Source organism: Colletotrichum jinshuiense, chromosome 14, assembly GCF_051148585.1.
Source record: "Colletotrichum jinshuiense chromosome 14, complete sequence".
Classification (NCBI taxonomy): Eukaryota; Fungi; Ascomycota; class Sordariomycetes; order Glomerellales; family Glomerellaceae; genus Colletotrichum; species Colletotrichum jinshuiense.
The window spans coordinates 245,012-256,564 of record NC_139307.1 but is presented as its reverse complement, the minus strand read 5'-3'; the positions used below and the strand labels follow the sequence as shown (position 1 = coordinate 256,564).

General features: G+C 50.6%; 2 protein-coding genes across 2 annotated transcripts; one reads left to right on the top strand and one right to left on the bottom strand.

Moving 5' to 3' along the window:
* Positions 1–609: 609 nt before the first annotated feature.
* EsH8_XIV_000032 (uncharacterized protein) lies at positions 610–2,842 on the bottom strand (the record flags this gene model as incomplete). The annotated part of the gene is made up of 4 exons (XM_083273893.1): positions 610–653; positions 925–1,411; positions 1,533–2,657; positions 2,738–2,842. The coding sequence occupies 4 exons, from the start codon at positions 2,840–2,842 to the stop codon at positions 610–612; spliced, it is 1,761 nt and encodes a 586-aa protein (XP_083120558.1).
* Positions 2,843–3,247: 405 nt separating this feature from the next.
* EsH8_XIV_000031 (uncharacterized protein) lies at positions 3,248–4,456 on the top strand (the record flags this gene model as incomplete). The annotated part of the gene is made up of 1 exon (XM_083273892.1): positions 3,248–4,456. The coding sequence occupies one exon, from the start codon at positions 3,248–3,250 to the stop codon at positions 4,454–4,456; it is 1,209 nt and encodes a 402-aa protein (XP_083120557.1).
* Between the last annotated feature and the right edge of the window lie 7,097 nt (positions 4,457–11,553).

Here is an 11,553-nt window from a genome sequence, read left to right as displayed (position 1 = left end):
GTGTGAGGTAGGAGATGGGTGTATTGATTAGCAGGGCGATTGAGCTGGTACTGTCTCGGCTACACCCGTCGCTAACTCAAAGGGGGAATGGAATAAACGGGTGTTCAAAACACGACGGCAACAGCGATAATGGCGACAATATGCCCTGTTTACATATTGTAGACGTCTCACCTCCATGTCGAGAAGGACACTTCTGGTGCATGTGTTGAATGGTTTTGGCGTGTCGTGGTATATCGGGCCACCTTCAACATTCCAGAGTCTCGAATCGAGTCTTCCCGTGGGCGAGCCCTGCTTGTGATGTTTGGGATTCTATAGGTAATGTTCAGCCTTGTTTTCTGCCGCCATTATTCTGTTGCTGAGAGTTCAACCGACGACAGCCCTGCCGTCCAAGAACCCTGACAACGGCGTCGCATTGCTACATCGCTAACCTCTCATTGAAGGACTTGGGATAGTGAACCAACAAGTCGACAGGAAGACAACATCTGTCCAATGGTTGATTTAGTGATACTTACTCCGTCTGTCGTGTGCTTGAAGCTCTAACGCCTTAATCCCACCATAACTCCCACCGTTATCGTGTAACCTTACGTTTGAGAAGAGGCTTGGTTGCAGTTAATCTCTCCGGTTGGAGGGGTGACCGGTGCCGTTGCGAGGGTCTGTTTATGGAAAGGCTTCATTGGTACGTAGAACTTGTAAAGCTGAGGGTTGACAGAATTCCAAACGAGCTTGAAGTGTATCAGGTGGGTTGAATACGCGTCCCTTTAGCTATCGAAGGGCCGTAACACTGAAGGTTCTCAACACATATGCTCTATATGAATGCTTGTTGAATTTGTTCTGCCGTCACTCGGTTATTTATATTCCAATCCAGCATCTCATACACAATCCTTTCAACTGTGACATCACGCCTGAGCTGCTCTCTGATCTTACTAATCTGGTCGAGAAACTCGATCATTTGCTTCTGGTCTTTTCCTCGACGATCCAGCACATTGCGAATGACCCACGCTTTTCCCGACTTCTCCGGTAACTTAATTTTCTTTAAGACATAGAGCATTGTGATGCCAAGAGCCCAAATGTCACCAGGAAGTCCTCGGCGGCCTTCGGTGATCAGGTCTGGCGGGACATACCACGGTGTTCCACCAGGAAGAGTCTTTTCATCGGTAGACATGGCTAGACCAAAGTCCAAAACAACGGCACCTCGCTGGGGAGAATACGCGATGTTGGCTGGCTTGATGTCGTTATGAACAATTCCCTTCAAAGCCAAGTATCCCAGAGCAGCGGATGTGTCACGAATAATGGTCGTGGCATCCTCAGCGCCAAACGGAGATTCTATACTGCGATGCAGAGAAAGCGGAAGCGGCTCCACGTAAATGGCGAACAGGCGACCGTCGAAAGCTTTGAGCGAAATGATGTTTGGCTGTCGAGATTCTGTCAGCTCACACGTTCATGCCATCTTATTGTCGAGAGAGCAGAGTATGCTCCCTTGGATCCGACGTGAGGGTGCCAACGAGAAATTGTACAAGCAGAGTTGGACTCACGTGACAAAGGTTGGAAAGGAACATCATTTCTCGTTTCCAATTGATTGCGCACTTGGCTAGGCTTTCAAGCGGGCGTCCTTCATACCTCAGTACTTTAGCCACAACGTCTTCTTCCAATGCAGAGTGTCTAGCAGTAAACAATCTAGCAGAGAGCGTGTGTGCCACGTTCCTCAGTCTTGTCAGCTTATAGTTGGCCGGCGCCTCCGGTATAGCGCCCTCGGAGCCGGGTTTTGCCAGCCACTTTTGTGCTGTGTCACAGGTGGTCTCCGCCGTTCTGACAATGGCCAATTCGCCATCAGAGAGGGACAACAGTGGCGTTCCACTTGTTCGAAGTAAAGCTGTCGTGGGTGTTGCCAACAATCTCCCAGCAGTTAGACTTAGGTTGGTTTTAACAGGTATCCCTACATCAATCGATGATGGTGGAGGGTTCGTAGCCGGGGCTATGATGAACTCCGTCACCTCCCCGTCTTTCTTCTGTCGCTTGGTACCGAGCTTGTCCCCGTCATCTTCGGGCCGTAGACGCTTTATAGAGGATGAGGCTGTCGAAACTTGTTGGGTCACGGCAGAAAATCTTCTCTGGAGAATAAGGAAGTCTACGAGATGTTGTTCTGGCACGGTGTCATCATCGACCCAAACGAGTATCCTCCACAATCCCGGCGTGACAACTCGTGAATCACCGACCGAGAGGCGATCAGGGCTTGTGCCTGAACTTGGGGCGGCGAGGAAAATGTCCACAAAGGAGTTGTTAGCAATTACGCAATCATCGCTCGATGGGTCGTAAAATATATTGCAATCAAGGTGGTATGGAATCAGGGCCCGGCTCGCTGGCATGTCTGGACGGTTAAAAAAGGGAAGTCGGATGACAAAGTCGACATCCTGGGTGCGTTGCACAACACCGAATACATCCCAGCCGCCAAGATGGCGCGGAAGAGGCACAACAGCGAAGTGTTTGTCCCTTTTTAGATGGGAAGCACACGCCAAAACAATACGAGCTTCGGGGAAGGAATTCGAGGACGCGGCTTCAAGGACCTTGCTCAATTCTGTGTCGTCGCGGCGGGATACTGTTTGTGGCGCCACATCGACGTCTTCATCAACATTTCCTGGATGCAGACGTGTGTCGGTGTCCTAGAAAGGGATTCAGCCTTCATCCCGTACATTGGTCAAGGGAGCGTTTCCAAATTCTGCGACAAGAATTAAAGACATACTCGGTCGGCGTCGATGTACGCGGAAAGGATCTGATCCCTGCGCCGCTGGCCTTCACCGCTGCTAAAAGGTTGGGTTGAGCTAGGCGCAGACGCAGACGCAGACATGTTGACGGAACCACGACGAAGGGCTCATGAATTGGCTCGGGAATGCCGAATAAATTTAGCGTGCGCTTGGTCAACCCATGCGGAGAAGCAGCTCTTTTGGCCGCCGGTGCAGTTCCCGCCGCGAGGTCGGTACCGGCGTTGGCGTCGAGGCGTCGGGAAAAGAAGGGAACCCGGCGGCGGTACAGGTATCGATTATGTAAGCAGCCCGGACACTAGCGTATCATGGCCCTTGTCCCGCGATGAGATAAGATGAGTAAGGAGGAAATTAGGTAAGATAAGGCTGACATGTGCTTATCTAATCAGTCATCTCCAAGCGCCGCCGCCCTTCCCTGTCTTCGCAACCTCACGGAATGTCCGTTCGTTCGCAATGCACGTCGAATCATCAACCCTTTGGCGACCGAAATCATGCCTCCCTTCCTGCCACCGCAGCTTACCCACGATAAGGACAAGGCCTGGGTCAAGGTTGCGAAGCCCGAGTTCAGGGACCCCTCGACTCTGTGGACCAGGCACTGGCAGCAGTTCAACACCATCACGATCCCAGTCCTTGACGAAGACGCCTTTTTTGCCGACGCCGTGACCGCTGCGCGACAGGCCCAGTCTGCGGTGCAACTCGAAGAGCTCCTCGCCGCAAAGTCACAAGAGCGCCGACACGATCTCGAAAATCTTGTGCGTCACCTTGCGCGTTCGGCGCTTGATTCCCGAGTCCGATTCCCCTCCGAGGAGACGCGCGATGCGGCGCTGAAAACTGGTCAGACGGGGAGTTTGGACAGTTTTCTCCAGCTGATTTGCAGCATAATTTACGGGGAAGAGGACGGCGGTTCACGCGACAGCCTGGTTTCGCTGCCGATCGGTGCCGCTAAATCCAGTACCGATGACCATGCCGACATCGAGAGCCCTAATGACGGCGATCAGGATACGACGAGCGATGGATGCGCCGCTTGCGGAACTCACGATGTTGAAGAGCGTACACCCTACAACGAAGAAGATGCCTCTATCGAACTTCAAAATACCTTTCCTCCCGAACTATTCAACCTCGCCGATGACTTTGGACACGGCATCCAGCGCACCGCCTCTGGCGGCAATTTAAGCAAAGCCGGAGTCAACTCGGAACCAAAGCTTTCAACTGTGGGGTCGTGCAATGTCTCATATGGGCTGGAAGACGTGGAACCAAAAACGCAACCCGAGGGAATGGTCGTTGGGACGAGCACCCAAGAGTGCTTAGACATCTCGCCCAAGCTACCGAGGGTGCACACTCCCCCCCCAGCATCGCGTCAACAACATCAGCGAAGCACCACGTTACCCCCAGTCAATGGCGCTGGTCCCCATCTCTGTTCTACAACGGGGGTGCATGGGTCTCCTGCCAGTTGCAGCCTCGCTTTGTCACCAGCCACGTCATCTCCGACCTCTTGGGGGCTTCCCGAGACCCCCTCAAGTGGCGACGGCGCGCGTGTGTCGACCGCTTCGTCGTTTGGCGAAGATGTAATCTTAACAGGAAGCCCTGTACGTCACAATAGCCCATCGCATCAGTCAGGAAAGAGAAGGTGGCATGACGATGTTGCAGGCGGTGACAACCTGGAACGAACGCGGAAACGCCAGAGAGGCGAGGTGCGATGACAGACAAAGTACGGCCCGAAAGCCTAACAAAACTCAAAACTACGAACCACATGGTGATGCAAAGTCGCCTGGTGGCAGTTCCTCCCATGGAGGACCAAAAACTTGAGCGGACCGACGATTGAGTTGATCATCTCGTCCATGCCATCAGAGCTGGGCCAAAGATGTCTGGCATGGCGTTGAACATCGACAAAAGAGTTGAAACGGTACTTCAAAGCTCCGCGAGCGGGCCGTTATTCATCACTCTACGCCGGGAATATATTTCAAAAGCTGCTGGGAATGACAGAGGAGTACATTGGTCCACCCTTTGATCCAATGTTTGTCCATTTCCCATAGCCACCCAATCATCTTACCTCGCACAACCTTTTGCCGGATAAGTCCGACGATCATCGTTCCATAGTATAACAACCACGCCAACGATGAACCCGAGGACGGAGAACGGCCGTTGATTACCCTAATTGGCATAGTCAGTCGCTGGCCGGTTCTTTGGCCAGCGACGGCCGGTCCTTTGGTTGATTTCGTCGGCTGTTGGCGTGTTTGAGGGTCCAGCTCCAGACAACTAGACTCTAGAGGATCCGTCACCCTATGAAAGGAGGAAACGGGCGGGGCAAGAATACAATTCACCGGACACACTGCTGAGGTGGACATGATCTCGTATTCATTCCGAACCCCGGTGTTCCTTGCATTAGGTATCTCTTTAGTATAGGTTGGTCGAGGGCTGTACTGTTCTAGACTTTATGCAAGGCTGAGGTGGCTCATGCCATGTATACACTTCATCTGATTCTTTCCAATGCCAAACTTCCCTCGCTGCATTGGAAGAACAAAAGTGCAGCTTGGATGTCATTCAGCTATCAAAAAGAGACTTGCTGGGCCAAGCCGTAGCACAGTTCTTACGGTGTTCGCAGCGGATAACCAATCAACTGAGCACGTTAAACCATTTTACCTCACACGACGCACGCCGAAACCCCGAGAGAGCGGGTTGATGTGAACATGGGTATATCTCTTTGTCACTTCTACCTCATCAATAGCTCATGGCATGTATAAGCCACGCCTCGGCTCCTAAACAGCCCGTGGTCTTTATCGAATGCGCGGATCTCCCATGGGTTCAAGTCTGGCCATCTCAGCCGCGTCCTGCAGCAGCAACCTCCGTCCGCCCGGTCTTCATCTCCGCCGCCAGCCGTCAAATTGGGAGCTACATCACATCAATAGGCGCTGCCTGAGCTTGAAGAAACGACGTGGCCGGGTTCGGCCGTACAGAGGGCTCGGTCTTATTGGCGGTTGTCCTGCTGCCCGCGTGCTCATTGACCTGGCGGCCATGGCCAAGAAGCCTGACCGTGCTCCCTGGCGGTCTTCGCAGAGCTCTCGAGGGAATGAGTACCCCAACAATTGTTGGCGACCATTCCTTATACTGGAAATATCGCTCTCGTTGCCGACGAGCAACCTATTGGCGCCCTCGGCGGTCTTTTCTGTAGGGCATTCGAGGAAAGCAACGCATGCCTAGGCTGTCATCACTCCTTGTCAATGTGCTGCGCTATTGTCAATGGAGGCAAATATTCCTTGTCGACTAGTGGCTTATTCACGCCCTAGTTCCCATATATGCAGGCCTCTGATCCGATTCTTGTTGTTAAACGTCCAGGTCCATGTTGGTTATATCGTAGTGGCGCGCACAGCCCGTAGGCACACTAGCCAGTGGCCCAGAATCGCTGTCCAGCAGTAGCTCGGATCTGCGGCTCCACCGTTTTTCCATCGAACTCCATCAAGCGGGTTTTCGGGTTGACAGGGACAGTGAGATGGGCAAATCCAGGCGATATCCGCGATGCTCAGCCGTTGTCCCGTGCGACTTGTCCCAAGAAAGAGCACGACCGGCAGCGCTGATGTCCAGTCAAGATTGAAATGAGGTCTCGGTTTTGGTATTGGCATAGAAGCTGGAGAGACTGTCGTTTAGTCTTCCATCGTTTCCATTCCAGTTGTCAGTATCTAGCAGACAGTCGAGGCGAGAAGAAGGATGCCGGTTCGGCTATTACATAGCAGTAAAAACAGGCTCAAAAGTGGATTCTGTATTCTTCAGTCATATTGCTATTAAGAATGCTGGGACTGTCCATTATGGGATATTTAGGAGGGTAGCATGGTGGAACTGGCTTAGCGTCTGAGGGTTCCCAGAAAAGAGGGGGTTGGCAAAAGCATCGAATGATTAAAATAGTAACCCTAACCCTAACCGTGCTGTGTACGCAACAATTTATAGGGCTGAATTGTTTTTAGTGATCTCTAATTCTTCCATGAATGTTCCGTGGATCTCCCGTGAGTCCCAACTATAATTAGAGATGTCAAGAATTCACGCCCTAAAAGATTGTAGCTTACGCGCCTGGTTGCTGAAGTCGTCGGCGGCGACGGTGATCTCGCCAAGACTAGGAAGAGCTAGTAGCACTCCGATGCCACGTTGATAGCCCCAGGATAAAGACAAATTGGGGCTTAGATGGATCTTTTAGATGTACCCAAGCTGTATATCCGCCTCCTTGGTTGGATGGCGTATGGCGTTTGCGAAGGCCATGTGCGAGGCCGAGTGGAAGTTAGGCTAGCCCCATAATCGATTCCGGCTTGAAAATATTCAAGGCGAGAACAACCCAGGCATCGGGACTAAAGCATCCGTTTGTGTCGACCATTAGAAATCAAGGGAAAGTCTTCCGAATAACGGCCCGCAATCACGACCGGGCGTTAGGCTGTAAGGGAATGTGAATGAAGGAGAATCGCTCCTTCTGCAAGGCCCATCACGAGCGCCCGAGAGGCTCTTCTTGTAAGTAGTTTTAGATCTCGATGGAGGAGAGCTTGATGTAAAAGTCGAAAGGTATTTCTAATACGCTACTTGTTTTTAAATCAATCTAGACGTTAAAAGAAGGGTTGGATATGTCGGTGTAGGTCGGAGCTGTGAAAAGCGGGGAAATCACGTACTTGTGGGGTTTTAATTACGGCAAACACACATATAAGCGCAGCAAACCACTGAGTCCGAGACTTGGAGGACTATCCAGAGGAATCAATTTGAAGATGCTCCACGGCTAAAAACCAGCTACAACCTACCAGGTAGTCATCGACATGTTGACCTTTGTTGACCTCTAAGGAAAGCAGGAGAGTGAGAATATCTTGAGAATCTGACTTTGAAACACGTACCTCTCCAATGGTGAACAGCTTATTTTCCCAACAAGAAATCTCGCCACGGCGAGTCTGAGTCTTTGGTGCTTTTGGATATCAAAAGAAAGAATAAGTCTGTGATCCATGCGAACATGGTGAAGTTGAATGGATCAACGTTGACACTTGCTCACTGACAAGAAAGCCGCGCAAGAGGCCACCGATGACTAGGATCGCCGTGTTTTCTCTTTACATCATAACTGTTACTACCCCGGACATGGACATGGCATACTCGGCCGAGGGATATCAAAACATGCATGTGAGACACAACGTTTGCTATTTTTTTGCCTTTTGCGAAAGCTGCTCGCTTCCCGTGGCTCCATGCCCTCATTTTCCTCTACCTGCGTCTGCTGTTTTTGGCCGACATGGTGTGTGTTGAGGTTGGGTTGGTTGTCGGAGGCAGATGGAGGTTTTCTTAGACACATTCCGCCGTCTACAAAGATTATCCCATTTGGGGGCAGACATTCTGCTCGCGCTAGACATGTGGAGTCTTTTGTTGAATCTGATACGACAGTTGAGATGAACATGGATGTACTTGGTTAGCATGGCGCACATCCACTTTGCACCCAACTTTAAATCAACAACATCATCCATTCAATCTACCCCCTTGACCGCTGCTGTCACACCATGGTCATCTGCTCCCAGTTGGCTGGACCTGCTGCGCTTATATTCGGGCTTCTCTAATCAACTTTGCTTGGCAACAGAAACACCGCTCAGCGTAGAGCCCCACGATGATTCCGCGCGTGTCGTTCCGCCTCCTCTGTTCCCACTTGCTGTGTCAACGTGCCATTCGATAAACATGGGGGTGGATGCTTCGAGTGGAAGAATTCTGACTGTCCTTACTGGCGAGAGTCGGCGGCGGCACAGTTTAAAGAATATATTGCAGCAAGATTCAAAGTTTGGGGAGGGGAGGGGGGATTTTCTTGCCAAATGATTCGAAAATCAACCCCTGGCTTTGACCGAGCTGCCGTGGTTCTCCCGACTGATGGCGCTAGCTTTGACGTTCAACAGACAATCCATTATAGATATAGGTAAGTGGAACATTCAGTCTACCGAGATGGATGGGCAATCCATTCCCAGCGTCTACTCAAGGGTCACTAAGCAATATATCCCACGCAGATGCATCCAACCAGGGTTCGAACTCGCAACCTGAACACGAGGCGCTTTAATAGTGGTCTCATCCAAGCAATCGCTTGTATTGTCGGTTTCAAAGTTGCTCAACTATCCTTTCCCCAAGAAAAGACCAAAAGGTATCTTCTCATTGTTCTCTACTAGGAAACGCACAGCTTATTAGCCAAAAAGCTTCTGAGGCGTAGAGATTTCACATCTTGTAAATAGTCTGAAAAGGGTTTAGGTGGCATGGGAACCTCCACCATCTACCTTGGGCGTCTCTTTAATCCTAAAATTTCCACTGCGAAATCACAGGCCTATGTCTCGGATGCCACTGCTGCTTCGGTGACGAATCTTCATTATTTTTAGAAGCAGATTACTCACTACATCTATTCTTTCCACCGAAATACTGATTGCTCCGTCATACTGCTAATCTTGACAAACGAACCAATTTCTATTCGACTCGTCATGACAGTTGTCCTAAACAACACCGCTGAGAGCGAGGAGCTTCAATATATCCTCAGTGCTCTCTTGCACCCGCAGTTTTATGAAGAATACGTCTCCTCGAAAAGCTTGCAAACCACCACGCTCCAGACGCTCCTCACCGGGCTATGCCAAGATCTTGCCGACGAACTTCCTCCGTCGTTAAAAGCTAAACTCCTGCTCTTCGGCGAATTGAGAGGCCCTCTGGGGCTACCCTCAGCGCTCTGTAGTCAGGTTCTTCTCGGCTCTCATATTTCATGCTAGAACCTCAGCGACGTTATTGCTAATTACTGGGAGAGATGGAATGGCGATGCATCAACACGGCCACAGGCGGTTTCTTTATTTGAGAAAACGCCTGCTGCCGTAATATCCACACTAATTATGCGAGGGCACTTCCAAGATCGTCTGCAACCGTCTGTGCGGCCTATTGTGCTCTCCATACTTCAAAATTTAGACGAACGTCTGAATCTACTCAGGCAACCCCTGTCTTCCAACAATAAGGCGCTTCAGGGTCTTTCCGACCGAGACAAACAAGCAATCCAACGTTTCTTTGCTGCAACTCAACAAATCTGCCAAATTATTGTACAGCCCACTGATTTGCCCATGTTGATGGCACTGGGATTTTCGTCGGTCGAGGACGTCGCCTACTCCCCCTTGGTCACATTTCGTACCCTTGTCTCGCCCCATGGGGTCAACGCAGAGCATGCTGCGAGGATTCACAGCGAAGCCAAACGCGTGCAGAGCATAGCAGAGCAAGCTTTTCTGAGCTTGATGCTACAGGATCCTTCCCAAGATTTGCGAAAACAGGAACCTGCTCTATTATTTGGGTCTTCCTCGAATCTAGCTAAGGATGCCAAACCTTCCGGTTTACCGCCGACTGGAACGAATAACATATCCAATTGGTTTGGTGATCTTGACGACATGGGCTGCCCAGATTGCTGCTCCATAACCAGCCCGGCCGCCTATTTTGTCGATTTGCTACGCTTTCTGAAAAACAGCCCTGCCGACAGCGGAGAAGTCGCGCCTTCTGTGTCTTCAAAGAATTCACCGCCACCAGAAAACTTGTTATTGGCAAAGCTTTTTGTTCTCCGGCCCGAGCTTGGAGACTTACTGTTATCTTGTCGTAACACTTCCAAACGTGTTCCCTACATTGATTTAGTCAATGAGACTCTGAGGTCTGCTATCGTTTACCTGGATGGCAAGAACAATATTGGGTCTGGAATGGCTCTCAAATCCTACAATGCAGACAGCGGAGAGCACCTAGACTATGATATTGCCTCCTCATCGGCCGCTGGTAAGAAACGAATCCCCCGAGACACAGCCAACGTCAACTACGCCGTCTACGATCAAGTCATCTCCAAATGTATTTTTCCATCATCAGTTATTCCCTACGATCAGTCCTTGGACACACTGCGGTCCTACCTCGCCGCTAGCGACATCAACCTGCCTGATGTCCTGAAATCGCTCCAATCGTCCAGTGGAAACAACGATATGGAGGCAGAGCACATGAAAGAAACATTGTCTCGTGCTTATACCGCCAGTCTTCTTGATTTCACAGAAGGAGATTTTCTGACTTTAACAGAGGAATCTTTCTACTCCTTGGACGCTGCCCGCCTTGCCACGGGCGACCAGACACTGTCGCTGGAAGACTATCGTACCAAAGCTGGACTGCGACCGTCCTGGTACTACTGGGGGTACCAAGATACCAGTATAGATGAAGCAGACGGTACTACATCAATGCTCCAGACTGATGAGGACATAGAGGATGATGCGGAACAAATTGGATTGACGTTCATCAAGAAGCAGCTGCTGCCTCGGCTTGGCGAATCCTATGCCACGCTAGTCGACATTTTAAAAACACGTTTCATAGCAAATTCTCTCGTCCTCAAACCTTTTTATTCGTATTCTTCTTCCAATCAAGAAGTTTCGAACCAGTTGGGTGACTTTCAACTGTGTGGCGCCGAGGGCGGGCGGTTGGACACGTTTATCCTGCAGCGCCTTAAACAACTTGTCCGTCTTTGGCGACGACTGAGACAAAATACTGCAGAAGGGCAGAAAAACGACCATCAAAATGTGTCTTGGACCTTGGAAGAAGTCGATGACGCTTTGTGTATGTTTGGGGAGCTACCAGCACCTGATTCTGGTTTCGCTGCATCGCTGCCCGAAAGCTCTCGGGTTATCATGCTAGAGACTACCAAGAGAATAGGGGCAGTAGCAGAGATAGCCAGAATACGCAAGAAGAAGCCAGGACAGATCTTTGCATTTTTCAGTAAAACTGCAACGTATTTGCAACAACTACCGATTACTAGGGCTATCAAGTTCGCAAG